The sequence below is a fragment of the Podarcis gaigeae genome (genome assembly GCF_964106915.1).
Source record: "Podarcis gaigeae genome assembly, chromosome: 4".
Lineage (NCBI taxonomy): Eukaryota > Metazoa > Chordata > Lepidosauria > Squamata > Lacertidae > Podarcis > Podarcis gaigeae.
The window spans coordinates 83,687,024-83,700,091 of NC_139677.1; the positions used below are offsets into that span (position 1 = coordinate 83,687,024).

The 13,068-nt window shown below is 40.9% G+C and overlaps 1 protein-coding gene across 6 annotated transcripts in view; it reads right to left on the reverse strand.

The window, feature by feature from the left end:
* Nucleotides 1–2,783: 2,783 nt before the first annotated feature.
* Nucleotides 2,784–13,068, reverse strand: part of FGF9 (fibroblast growth factor 9) — a 41,849-nt gene continuing 31,564 nt past the window's right edge. For all 6 annotated transcript variants that reach the window (XM_083737462.1, XM_083737464.1, XM_083737465.1 and 3 more), the window contains exon 3: nucleotides 2,784–6,872. In XM_083737462.1, the coding sequence (XP_083593588.1) occupies nucleotides 6,627–6,872 (246 nt within the window). In that variant the 3' untranslated portion in view covers nucleotides 2,784–6,626. The remainder of the gene's footprint in view (nucleotides 6,873–13,068) is intronic.

Genomic DNA, 13,068 nt, shown 5'->3' on the forward strand with positions numbered 1-13,068 from the left:
TATTATTATTAGAGCAGACATAGGCAAACTCAGCCCTCCAGATGTTTTGGGACTACAACTCCCATCAACCTTAGCTAACGGGACCAGTGGTCAGGGATGATAGGAGTTGTAGTCCTAAAACATCTGGAGGGCCAGTTTGCCTATGCCTGATTAAGAGCCTCATGCTCTACCAACCAAACTAGTTCTTCAACAATGCAGGATACAACTACAAGTAGAGCTTCTGTAGCAAGTATATGGCATTACAATGTGCCCCCTCTTGCCCCTGCCCTTGTGTGAGTCCATAATTATATTTAGTTTTTGAACAGAGGTGGGAAGACTCATGCCCTGGTCCTTGAGGAATCTCTCAGACTCATGCCCTGGTCCTTGAAGAATCTCTCCAAGTCACACCCTCCCTCAGGCTTCAACCTGCCCAGGATGTGTCCTTGAACCTACTTTTACATATCTGGAATGTAGTTTACTACACAAAGGAAAAGAGTCACATTTATTGCCTCTGGCCCCAACCATCACTGGCAGGTGGGCCCAGGAAGGCTGCTCAGGGGGGAAAGTGATCCTCAGGCTGAAAAAGGGTGCTTCAGATGTTGAGAAGACTTTCTATCATCCTTCTGAAAGGATACTTGGGACATATTATCATAGACACTGTCCTTCTTGGAGCAATGCACCGCCATTTGTTGAACCATCCCATTTATTTTATTTGATACTTTGAAATATGTCCACTCCTCTTAACCATAACTGGAGTGCATGTATACCCTAAATTAATTTGCAGAGATATGAGTATAGATATCCCACACAGCAAGACTATGTAAGACTGAATGCCGCCACCACCAAAATCACTGAACTAGGACTGGTTCCTCCAGTGTAGTCCTGTGAAGGTTTTAGTTGTCTGGAGATCATTTTGTCCCAAATCTTCTCTCCTCGCAAACAGCAGCATCCTCGTATGCCAAGAATATCTCATTCTTCAGAGGATGTCCACCAGAACATTGTGTTAAATGCTACTGTCCACATTTATACCACACAGAGATGCTGAAAATAATAATTTGATGGCTGAGAAACAGACTTTAATTAGAACAGATTCACAGGCTGCAATCTGAATGTGCAATCTACTCATTAAAAAGGACAGAAAATGGTTTGATTGTAGGGCATAAATTTACCCTTTGTAGGAAGACAACTCCAAGTACAAAAGGACTCCTCCTCCTCCATCTCGCAGAGGAAAGTATAACAATCTGCGCCTAAATGTTCAAATGATGTTTGAAATGTTCAGCAATGAGAATATCCGATGGCCCTAATAAAGGTGCCCTCTCCATCTCCCACAGGCTCCATACAGCATAGGCACTACCATAATGTGAACAGACTTGACACATTAACAGTAATAGCAGGGAGAAGTTAGCTTTGCCTGTTCTGTATAGGAAGTTACACTGGGCTGTGCCTATGCTCCTGTATGATTATGAAGTCAATAGATCTCGAATGGAACTGGGGGAGCTATATGAAAGAATAGGTAAAGATAAAGGGACCCCTGACCATTAGGTCCAGTCGTGACCGACTCTGGGGTTGCGGCGCTCATCTCGCTTTATTGGCCGAGGGAGCCGGCGTACAGCTTCCAGGTCATGTGGCCAGCATGACTAAGCCACTTCTGGCGAACCAGAGCAGCGCATGGAAACACCGTTTACCTTCCCGCCAGAGTGGTACCTATTTATCTACTTGTACTTGACGTGCTTTCGAACTGCTAGGTTGGCAGGAGCAGGGACGAACTAATGGGAACTCACCCCGTCGCGGGGATTCGAACCTTCCAATCGGCAAGCCCTAGGCTCTGTGGTTTAGACCACAGCGCCACACGTGTCCCTCATGAAAGAATACTCACTTTCAAAATTCTATAACAATACATTTATCCAACACACATATTTCCATTCATATGCACAGTTACACGTTGTCAAGTATATTAACACCAAGTTGCCGTGTGAATTTTAAAGAGGTGTCAGAGATGGAGAGCTCTAGAATATACGAAGCCTTTTTTTCCCCACAGCACTGGAATAGCGGTAATAAAAGTTTCCCGTGTTCCCCCACTCACTATACTTATTTCCAAGGCATCAAACTGCAACAGTAGAAGGTGTGGCCTTGGTTATTTGCTATCTATGAGAAGTAAGCCAACCATCTATACAGTGGTACCTTGGTTCCTGAACGGCTTAGTGGCCAAACAAATCGGCTCCCGGATGCCGAAAACCCAGAAGTATGTGTTCCGGTTTGTGAACGTTTTTGGGAAGCCAAACGCCCAACGCGGCTTCCAATTTGAGTGCAGGAATCTCCTGCAGCCAATCAGAAGCTGCGCCTTGGTTTACGAACAGTTCAGGGAGTCGAACGGACTCCCGGAACGGATTAAGTTCGACAACCAAGGTACCACTGTATTAGTGAAATCAGGAAACTGATGGAACAGGATTCATGTTTGATGTTTTGCGGACAGGCAAACCAGCTTTGATGCAAAGGTGAATGTCTGTGTATTCAGGAAGGGAATGAGGTCCCAAGCCTCTATATTACTGCTGCATTTGAGGACTCCATGAAATTTAATCACACACTGTTCATCTTGTTTTATAAAGGGATCGCTTTTTTCCCCAGTTCTATTTTGGAATTATTCCATGGAGGACTTAGAAGTGACCAACCAAGCTTTCATTCGACTTCCGTTATATGCTAATAGAAAAGGCTGGGTAGCCTGCTACCATGTGTTGGACCAAGATAATGTATATCATAACTCCGTATCTACAAAAATCCAATAGGTATATACACAGCACTATGGGTTATTTGAATAAATTGATTACAGTTTATTGCATCAACTGCCATAAAGTCATAACATTTTTCTTGCTTACTTTTAGTCCTTTCTTTAAAAAATACAAAAAATAAATTAAATAAAAAACATGTTAAGTAATATTAATGATCTGTCTATGATAAAAAATACCAGCAAATTCCACATTAAGGCTAAAAAGTATGACCTTATTATTCTTGTAAGTTCATGGCAAGTTTGACCTTAGCTATTATGGGTGTCCTTAACATTTTTGTGGACTTAGTGCAAAATCAGATACTTATTGCTACTGGAATCCACCTTTATGCAATATGTATATATATCTTTTACTGTTAGATGCTGAACATGCTGTATGTCCTTTAACTCGTTTATTCGAAGGATAATCATTTTCTGGTTCTGGTTATTAAAAACACAATTTCAAAGTAATTTACAATGATAGTCCTATTGAGGATTCTGGTGGAATTAGTCCAATTAAAGTGGTCTTATAGCAGGCCTGCACCATTTGTGATCCACCCAACTAATACACAGCCTAGTATGGTGCCTTTTCAACTGCTTAACAGTCTTCCCATTTTCAAAATCCCAGGCAGGCAGCAAAAAGAAAAAGGGTCGTCATAAAGTGGGTTTTGATCTATGAGAAAACTGTATCAAATTCTTAAACAGAAACAAAGTCCTGATCAATTAAGTCAATATGTGTTGAATGTAAGCAGAAATGCTCTGACAATTAGATGTCCAACATCCCTTGGAATTAACCTAGTTGTCATTTATTTACTTTGAAAGATTTAGCCCAAAGCTAATATTCAATGGTTTACTATACATTGGTAAAGTCTTGAGTCTGATTGTACTATGGGCCAAGAAGCAACAGGCATTAAGATTTTCATTTTAAATAAAAGAATAGTTTTCTTATTCTGATCCCATTCAGAGAAAGTGACTGCACACATTGTGGTGCTCACATAATAAATTTTAGCTATCAGATATGTGGAACAGATCTCTTCAGTGTATCATGGATAGTTGCATCAAAAAATTACCCAAGATTGGATAGGATGGACTGGCTAGCCAAAAGGGCAGAACTACACATTACACTTGACTCAAGGCTGCCTCTGAAAATCCCAGCCCCATGTTGAGTTCTCCACCTCTCCCATAATGATTAAACACACCTGTGTTGACATCATAATTCCTCAGCCCTTGTCCAGAACACAGGTTGATATTCCACAAGGGTGTGGAAACGTACAGATAGATGACATAATAATAAGGGGAAGACTGACTTTGTATCAAAGAGATACAAAGAGTGGCGAGAGAGGGGTAAGAACTGTACATGGGGATATAATTTTCATTTGTAGCCCCATGTGGAATGTAATGTGCTCCCCACGCCCCAAAACTGAACATGTAAACTCATCTTGTGCAGCTTGCAACCGAGTGAAGGAATGCTGAATTCATTCTGAACATATTGATGGTTATCTCCAATTTGTTCATAAGCAGTACTTAATATCTTTAGTTTGTCTCCAACGGAGGCATGCTCAAAGTAGACCCACTGAAATCAAGGGGCTTGAGTTAGTTGTTGCTAAGTCTATGGGTCTGTTCTGTGCATGACTTAGTTGATACAACCCTCTGTGCATTAAAGTCCCTTCTTACTCCAGCTAGGGGAAAGATTTAGGCTTGTCTCTAGTGACAGCCATATTCAGAGCACACCAGTTGAAAGTAACGAAAATGACTACTCATTTCAATGAGTCTACTCCGAGTACAAGCTCGTTGGAGGCAACCAGAGCCTTGAAACTACTCGCTAATACTTGCACCGGAAAACTCAAGTAAAATTTGTACGGTCCCAGAATGACATGCAGTATCAACCAAAACAAGTGGCATCAGAAGTGCTTAGATGTGCTTCAGTTGTTTTAAGCATCACTGCAACCCAAGGAAATATGCATCATTCATACGGAGGTGGATGCACAACTTTCCAAACTAAATAGAATCCAGGCAACAACCCAAACCAGGCTGAGCTGAAACCTTGTACAGGAACTCTGCACAATGGTACACAAACATAGTGCATTGGGCTGCAGCTGTTGACAGCACTTCTGACTCAGCTATTCCCAGGGGCTCTTTTCTATGGGCAAGTTCCAAAATTGCAACCCCTAACGAAAAGTGTGTTTGCACTTATTACGTTACACAGTCCTAACGGCATACAGTATATGGAGCAGAGCCTGCCTCAGAATACACTCCAGGAACATATGGAAGATAACTTGAAATAAAACAAGTATAGTACTTTCCCCCTCATTGCAATTCTCAACAGAGATTTATTAGTTTCATTTGCAAGAGTCTTACTTTAAGAAGGGTGTTAATATGTATTATGACAGTTCACACTGAAAGCAATTTTTCCCCCATAAAAGATGTTACAGTAATAACCCCTATGGAACTTGTGTAATTTCAGAGTAGATAGTCAAGTGCACAATTAAACAAGTTTACAAGAGTGAACCTTGCCCCGGGCCTCTTGTACTAGTTGTGAAAACCTTAATTAGTACAAAATGTCAATATTAGGATGTTTCTGGCATTCTGCTTAAATAAAAAGAGCATATTTATCATTTAGCTTTGGTATTATCTGCAGTAGGTTTTAACAAGTAGAGTATATACCAACCCTTATTTTCTTTTCTCTTTCTTCTTTTCACAACTGTGAAGCTTACAAAGATGGAATAAGTCGACTTACCAAAGAGGAAATATTACAGACACAGAATTAAAGTTTTGAAGACCCATTTTTATCTTTAATCCTTGGGGAGGGGAGGGGGGAGAGTTTAAGCTATGAAACAAGCAGTCAGAAGAGTGAGCTCTCTGTGTCATGAGTGGTTGTGCATACTTTTACAATAATATGGGCACAAAGCAGATTGTCGCCTTCAGTACATTAGGGTCGCTAGATTTCTCTTTGCCTCCATGCACCTTTTACGTTTGACTTGCATGAGTTTTATCACAGGTTCAAAAGCGGCCTTCGCTGTCGAAATGTTTCACAGAGCCTAAAGCTTCCAAACTGCCTATCTGGCCTGTACATATTTCATTAAAAATAAACTCTATATAATAAATAAATATATAAAATAAATAAAATGTTGCCTTTGGAATTTCTATAAATAAATTTAAACTTTTTTACGTATTTTTTTTACTACTTTTTAATTTTTTATTTTTATTTTCTTTATCTTTTCTCGTTTTTTTCACCTAGGAGGTCTTTGCTTTTAAATTCAGCGAGGGGTGGCTCCCACTTGAGCAGTCAAACAAAAAAAAATAGTCTCTTTTTCTTTGTTTGTTTGTTTGTTTGTTTGTTTGTTTAAGTAAGACCGAACCCTCCATGCCTTCTTTTTTTTTTTGTTTTCTTTTTTTATAAATGCAGCGTACACTTGAGCAGGCCACCAGCCAAAATTCCTGATGAGTCAAAGTATGGCAGCTATGCTGATATAGGATGAAGTACAATGGATCAAAAAATTTAAAAGCGTGTCTATTTCCCAGCATGCATCAGGCCTTTCCCCCTCCCCCTTCCTTCTTGCTCCAGCTTCTCTCTTTCATCCTCTTTCCTTTCTTTTTTCCGCTCTCACACATTCTCACTCTTCCTTCCTTCCTTCCTTCCTTCCTCTCATAATAAACCAAGCGAGTGGGAAATAGGCACTCCTCCAGGAAGACAAAACCCCTTTAAGTGCAGAACAAAATCAGCATGTTCCATCCAAGCCTCCATCATACATTATGCATGCGACAAAGTTTGGCAACAGTGGAGCTGATGCGATGACACAGCTAATCAATTAAGAACCCACCGCATGAAACCTTTTATAGTGGTTACTTTCGTTTTAAGGGCTCACAAGTGAAGAAAACGTCTTTGTCAACTTTGGCTTAAAATATCCTTATATAGTTCAGGGACTTTCTCTGGATCCACCGGTCTAGGTAAAAAATGTGTGAATTTTTGATGGCGCTTAGTCCTAGTCGCTTCTCTCGGAGACCCGTCTTTATTTAATGCAACGTAATATCGTCTTCCAGTGTCCACATGCTTATACAGATTTGATGAGTATGTGTTATACCAGTTCTCTTCAAATTGTTCTCTGAATACACACTCCTGGGTTAGCTTTTCCTGTGGACAGAAACAGGGAGGGAGGGAGAGAGAGAGAGAAGGAATTAGCAACATATTTAATTACTTATTGCCAAATGCCATCTAGAAAAACCAGGGGTTGCCATTTGGGAATAATAATAATAATAATAATAATAATAATAATAATAATAATAATGTATCATTTATATCTCACCCATCTGACTGGGTTTTCCCAGTTTTATTGTGCTTTTTATATTTTGCTGTAAGTCACCCAGAGTGGCTGGGACAAACCAGTCAGATGGGTGGCAAATAAATAATAAAGAAGTTGTTGTTGTTGTTGTTGTTGTTGTTGTTGTTGTTGTTGTTTTGTCCCTTTTCAAACACTACTACAGAATCTCTTTTTTAGGAGCCCCAATCTCATGAGACAAAGCTGACAGCAACCAGAGAGAGGGCCTTTTCAGTGATGGCACCTCATCTGTGAAACTCCCCAGAGAGCTTCATCTAGAGCCAATCTTTTTTGGCTGCAGACAAAGACATTTTTATTACATTTTTAAACTATCTGTTTTTTTACTATGTACTTAAATATACCGATACAGTTGATTTTTTTTAAAAAAAATGGTTATTGCTGTTTTAAATTCTGCATCATAATCTGTTGCGTCCTTTCTCTTTTTAGTTTTAGTCACTGTTGTGCTCATTAATGGATTAGTGCTGAGTTTTTTTCATTTAGCAAATAAGACATCTAAAAATATTCCTTCTCCAATCCCCCATTCCTCACGACCTGCACAAATATAATCCACCTTTGCTTCCTCAAAGAACTGAAATGGAAAATTTAAATATAGCAATATTAATAACAATAACAATATTGTTGTCATTGTTGTTTAGTCGTTTAGTCATGTCCGACTCTTCGTGACCCCATGGACTAGAGCACGCCAGGCACTCCTGTCTTCCACTGCCTCCCGCAGACTCATTAATAGTAATTAATGTATCCATTGTCATATGCAACCATGTGTGTTTCCATGAAGGGCAGGCTATTAAAAGCTATATAAAAAAACCAAATGGATAGGTGGCTCAGGGGTGGTGGTGTGATGAAATGTTCTTTACCCATGACCACCATTACATTGGTTCCAACCTAAAATCTGAAGACAGCAGTACCAGAGGATTTGCCCACAGAAGCTGACACAACAATAGGTAGAAGCTGAATGTGTTCTAACAGCCTCCCATATCTTATTGAGAGAGAAGAATGCCAGCAGCTTTGTAATCAATGTCTTCTTTATATTTGTTGAATAGTCTGTAAATACAGCTCTTGCAGTCTACACATCTCTTGGAGCAATTTTAAAAATTACTTTATATTCTTTCAATTGCCAAAGCAGATGCTGAGAAGAAGTAGTCAGTGGATGCTGGGCTCTGTGTGTTGGGAGGGGAGGCGTAAAACTCATTCAAATGAAGTTTTTTTCTGCTATCTACAAGCATCACATGATGTGCGCTGCTGAACTTCTCGGGTTTTAAAAAGAGAGATCCTCTTAAATGTCTTTCTTTGCTTTCCTGAATCATAAATACCCATATAAGGTTAATTTGAAACCAAGATACATCTCTTAAGAACAGTTCTCTTTTTCTCCCTAACAGCTGCTCCCAACTTTAGACCCGTAGATGTTGTTATGCCACCACCACAACAACAACAACCCCATAATGGTCAGGAGTGGTGGGAGGGGTGGTCCAACATCATTGGGGGGAGGGAGCCATCTTGTAAAAAGGGCTATTCTAGAAGCTTTAAATCAATTATGATTGTGTTCAAACTACTACAAACCCTTTTCCATTTTTGAATTTTCACAGCTGGAACAAAACAGCAATTACAACATGGAAACCTTCAGTCTTCTCCATTATGGTGTTGCCACGCATTAGTAAACTGAAGGGAAGGGTGACATCACATGGAATACTTTGGATGAAAAATTTGTAAACTCCGCCCCTATGGAGCAAATAATTTTAAAAGGTACGAAGAGAAATGTAACAATTCCAAACGTGCAAAAGTTTGCAATTTACTTTACTCCTCAGTCTCCGTATTATAAAACACACTTCCAGTAAAATAGTTGCTGATTTAGTTCCAACTACATAATGAAAGTGGGATGCGGGTGGCGCTGTGGGTTAAACCACAGAGCCTAGGACTTGCCGATCAGAAGGTCGGCGGTTCAAATCCCCGTGACAGGGTGAGCTCCAGTTGCTCGGTCCCTGCTCCTGCCAACCTAGCAGTTTGAAAGCATGTCAAAGTGCAAGTAGATAAATAGGTATCACTCCGGCGGGAAGGTAAACGGCGTTTCCATGCACTGCTCTGGTTCGCCAGAAGCGGCTTAGTCATGCTGGCCACATGACCCGGAAGCTGTCTGCGGACAAACGTTGGCTCCCTTGGCCAGTAAAGCGAGATGAGCGCCGCAACCCCAGAGTCGGTCACGACTGGACCTAATGGTCAGGGGTCCCTTTACCTTTACCTTACATAATTAAAAGAGTAAATTGATACCATATATAAATGATCAGTGTCTCCTTCTTCGTTTGGAGACCTTTCATTAGGAGATACTTCTTTCAAATGGTTTTGAATCAGGGGAGGGAGGATTATTACTACATGTATGTCACCACCAGCTATCTTTGGGGGGATGTCTCCTAGGACAGCCTTACCAACAGGGTGCTCTGCAGATGTAATTGGACCCTTGCCAATCTACTGCAAATCATCCAGACATCAACCAAAAAATCCCAAGCTCATTTGCCCAGCCCCATTCATACACATGAGCCAACCAGGAATTTGAGTAGACATATTACAACTTAACTGTGCCACCGAAAGAGTGAGCATGGGCAGCCCTCTGTGTGAAAGCCTCTTGTTTCAAAGTCTGTTCAGTCCCAAGTCTATTTTTAAGATAATTAAGAAGGGCCTTGAAGTGGCTCATCAACAGTTAACACCTAGAGAGCAGACTGAGCATGTCAGACACAGATCACATGGTCACAGTCTCTCCCAATAGGGTGAGATCTATCCTTGGGAAGACAAGGCGGACCAATGACAGTGTACTGGAAGAAGCAAAGATCACCAGTGTTGAAGCAATGATTCTTCAACATCAACTTCGTTGGACTGGTCATGTTGTGCGGAAGCATGATTATCATATTCCAAAGCAACTATTCTATTCCGAACTTAAAAATGGAAAGCACAAAGCTGGTGGTCAACAAAAGAGGTTTAAAGACTCTCTGAAGGCAAATCTTTTAAAATGTAGTATAAACACTGACAACTGGGAAGCAGTGGCTTGGGAGCACTCCAGTTGGAGAACAGCCTTTACCAAAGGTGACTTGGGCTTTGAAGATGCTCAAACTCAGGACGCAAGGGAGAAACATGTTAGTGGAAGGCACGCTTGGCAAACCCTCACCGTGGTCAATTCCCAGAAACCTATGTCCCCACTGGGGAAGGACATGTGGATCCAGAATTGGCCTCCACAGTCACTTACAGACCCACTGTTAAAACATTGTTTATGGAAGACAATCTTGCTCAGCTATGAGTGATTGCCAAAGAAGAGGAAGAAGATATGTATTTCTGTTTAAATAATAGTAATTATCTCTGTGCTTGCACTGATGCATATAAATTATCACACACAGAGAGACATTTGTACCCCACCTTTCCTTCCAGGAGCTCACAAGGTAGTGTATATGGTTCTCTCCTTCCCCATTGCATCCTCGCCTTAAAACCCTGTGAAGCAGGTCAGGCTGAGAGACAGTAAACTGTGTGATCGGAGAGTAACCAGCCCACCCAGAAATAAAAGACAGCTGTTTATGTTCTTTCTAACTCAGCACTTGTTTTTTATACACTACCCCCCTAAAAAACACAATTATTTATTGCATTTAAATCCCATCTCCTTTGCGAAGGAGCTCAAGGGGGTGTACATGGTTCTCCCCCTCCTCTTTTAATCCCCACACCAAGCCTGTTAGGTAGGTCAGGCTGAGAGGCATTGGCTGGCCCAAGGTCACACAATGAGCTTCATGGCCGACTGAGGATTTGGACCCTGGTCTCACAAGTCCTAGTACAATGCTCTACACCACACTGCGCAGGGTCCGTTCTTGTTTCCCCTTTGAGTGATGCATTCCAACTCCCATCCTCCTTGACCACTTGGCTGGGGATGATGGGAACATTTAACTCAAAACCATCATGGGAGCCACAGCATGATTTTATTCCAGTCATTTCAGAAAAAAATGTCCCAAATATCAAGGAAGACCATGTAAACTTTCTGGCTGACAATGATCCTTTATATAAAATATAATGTTATTAGCTCTGTTATTCTGTTGGCCTTCACAATTTTCCCTTCATTTTTGCCCCACCCTACCCAATCTGAGGTCACTTTAGAAGAATACTTACATTGTTAACCTAATACTTAATATAAGTTATAGAGGAGTTTATTTGATGCGTGATTTACTTTAACAGACATTTCTAGAATATTTTTTTAAATACAAAAAATCCTTCCATACAGCTTTGCCTCAAAAATAGGCTGAAAGCAACTGTTTCACCTTTCAAATAAAGTACATCTAAGCCCACAAACACTGGACAATTGCTGCATGCATCTCCCACACAGGAATCCATTTGTAATTGGTTAAGGCTTTATCCACACAGTTAATTTCAATTTTGATGACACTTTATGTCAAATACTTAATAGATAATTACATATTTATTAAAATTTCAACTGATCTGATGAGTGAGGAGGTCAGATAGCAGGCAGCCATCTTTGCTTGATGTCATGTGGACCTTTCCTGAGAGCAAAAATATCCAGCACTCAAGCTTTGAATTGCAAACGTATTTGTGGAGTTACTTTACTATTTTTGTAAGGCTGTAAAGGAAGGAAGGAGGGGAAGGGAGAAAGAGACTTGGTTTTACTCAACCCTGTTATGCCTTATTAAAATGGCTAAAATTACTTCCATAACATTTTCCCCCTCAAATAAAAATGGGGAATAAGCGCTTCAGCAAAAACCCAATATTTATTGAATATAATGTAAGTCTGTAATCCTGTGGTCCTTAGGAAGGCACCCAAGAGGCCATGAGATAGCATGGTCCCTCTTTCTGAAAGAGAGAGAGGGAGACCCATGAGCACAGGAGATCTGTCCATGGCGCCATTTTCCTCGGAACTGCAGAAATCTCCCTGGTTTGCCCCCTCCTTTGCCATCAAAGGCCCTGGGGCAGAGAGGGCAAAAAGGAGGCATTCTAGGGGCAGATCATGGGGAACTTTGGATTCACTGGATCAAAAGCCCTCCTATTCCTCTAACATGCCCCCAATTGGCATACTTAATTCCCCTCTCATCGGGATCAGTGGGAGGGGAAATCCCTGTTTTAAAAAGCTGACCAAGAGCAAAGCCCACCCACAGAAAAATACACAACCTACACACATGCTATTTGAACTGCTATCATGAGCTACCAGGGTTTTGAATTTGGCCGTTCGATTCTCTCCCCCACCCCCAACTTCTGCAGACTGCTCTGCCTATGAATACACCAGAGATATTGCATAAGTCACAGAATGTGGGCTTTGGGGAGCATTTGTCCCAGTTTCAGCTATTTGGCTTGCAAGAGACCTGGTCCCAAAGTACTGAGGTTCAGAGCTTTAGTATGTGCTCTGTGCCCCCCGAGGAAGGACCACAAGAAAGGAAGGAGAGGCGGCTTTGCTTTTGGTGTACCCACTAGTAAGGGCTCAGCCAATTGATGCTAACTCGTCTTCAGACCATTTGCTTGACCTGCTCAAAGGCTCTGCAATTAATATGTATACATGCCTCTGAAAGGCTCCAAAGATTATAATCCTGATTTATGGGAGATACTGGAATCCCCAGTTTGACCTGATTATGCATATGTGAAGAGCCTCTGCAGGGATATATTCAAGAAAAAGTCAGCACACCTAAGTCACAATGAAATCATCAAGATTTGTGCTTTACTTGGGGTCCTAAATCCAATAGTTTTCAACTGGGCTTATTTTATTCATTTTACAAAATTTATATAGTGCTTGATTGTAAATAGAACCTCAAAGTGATTTACAAAAAAATAAAACAAACATTAAAAACAAGGTTATATATATATATATATAGAGAGAGAGAGAGAGGGACTTAAGAGATGTCCATCTTACTTTGCATATTTCCAGGTGTCACTACCACTTTTATGTTTACAACTCTTGGCTCAAGCATCCTCACAATCTACTCAAGTAGATCATTTGCACTCCCTCATTTACCCTTTGGAAGCAGA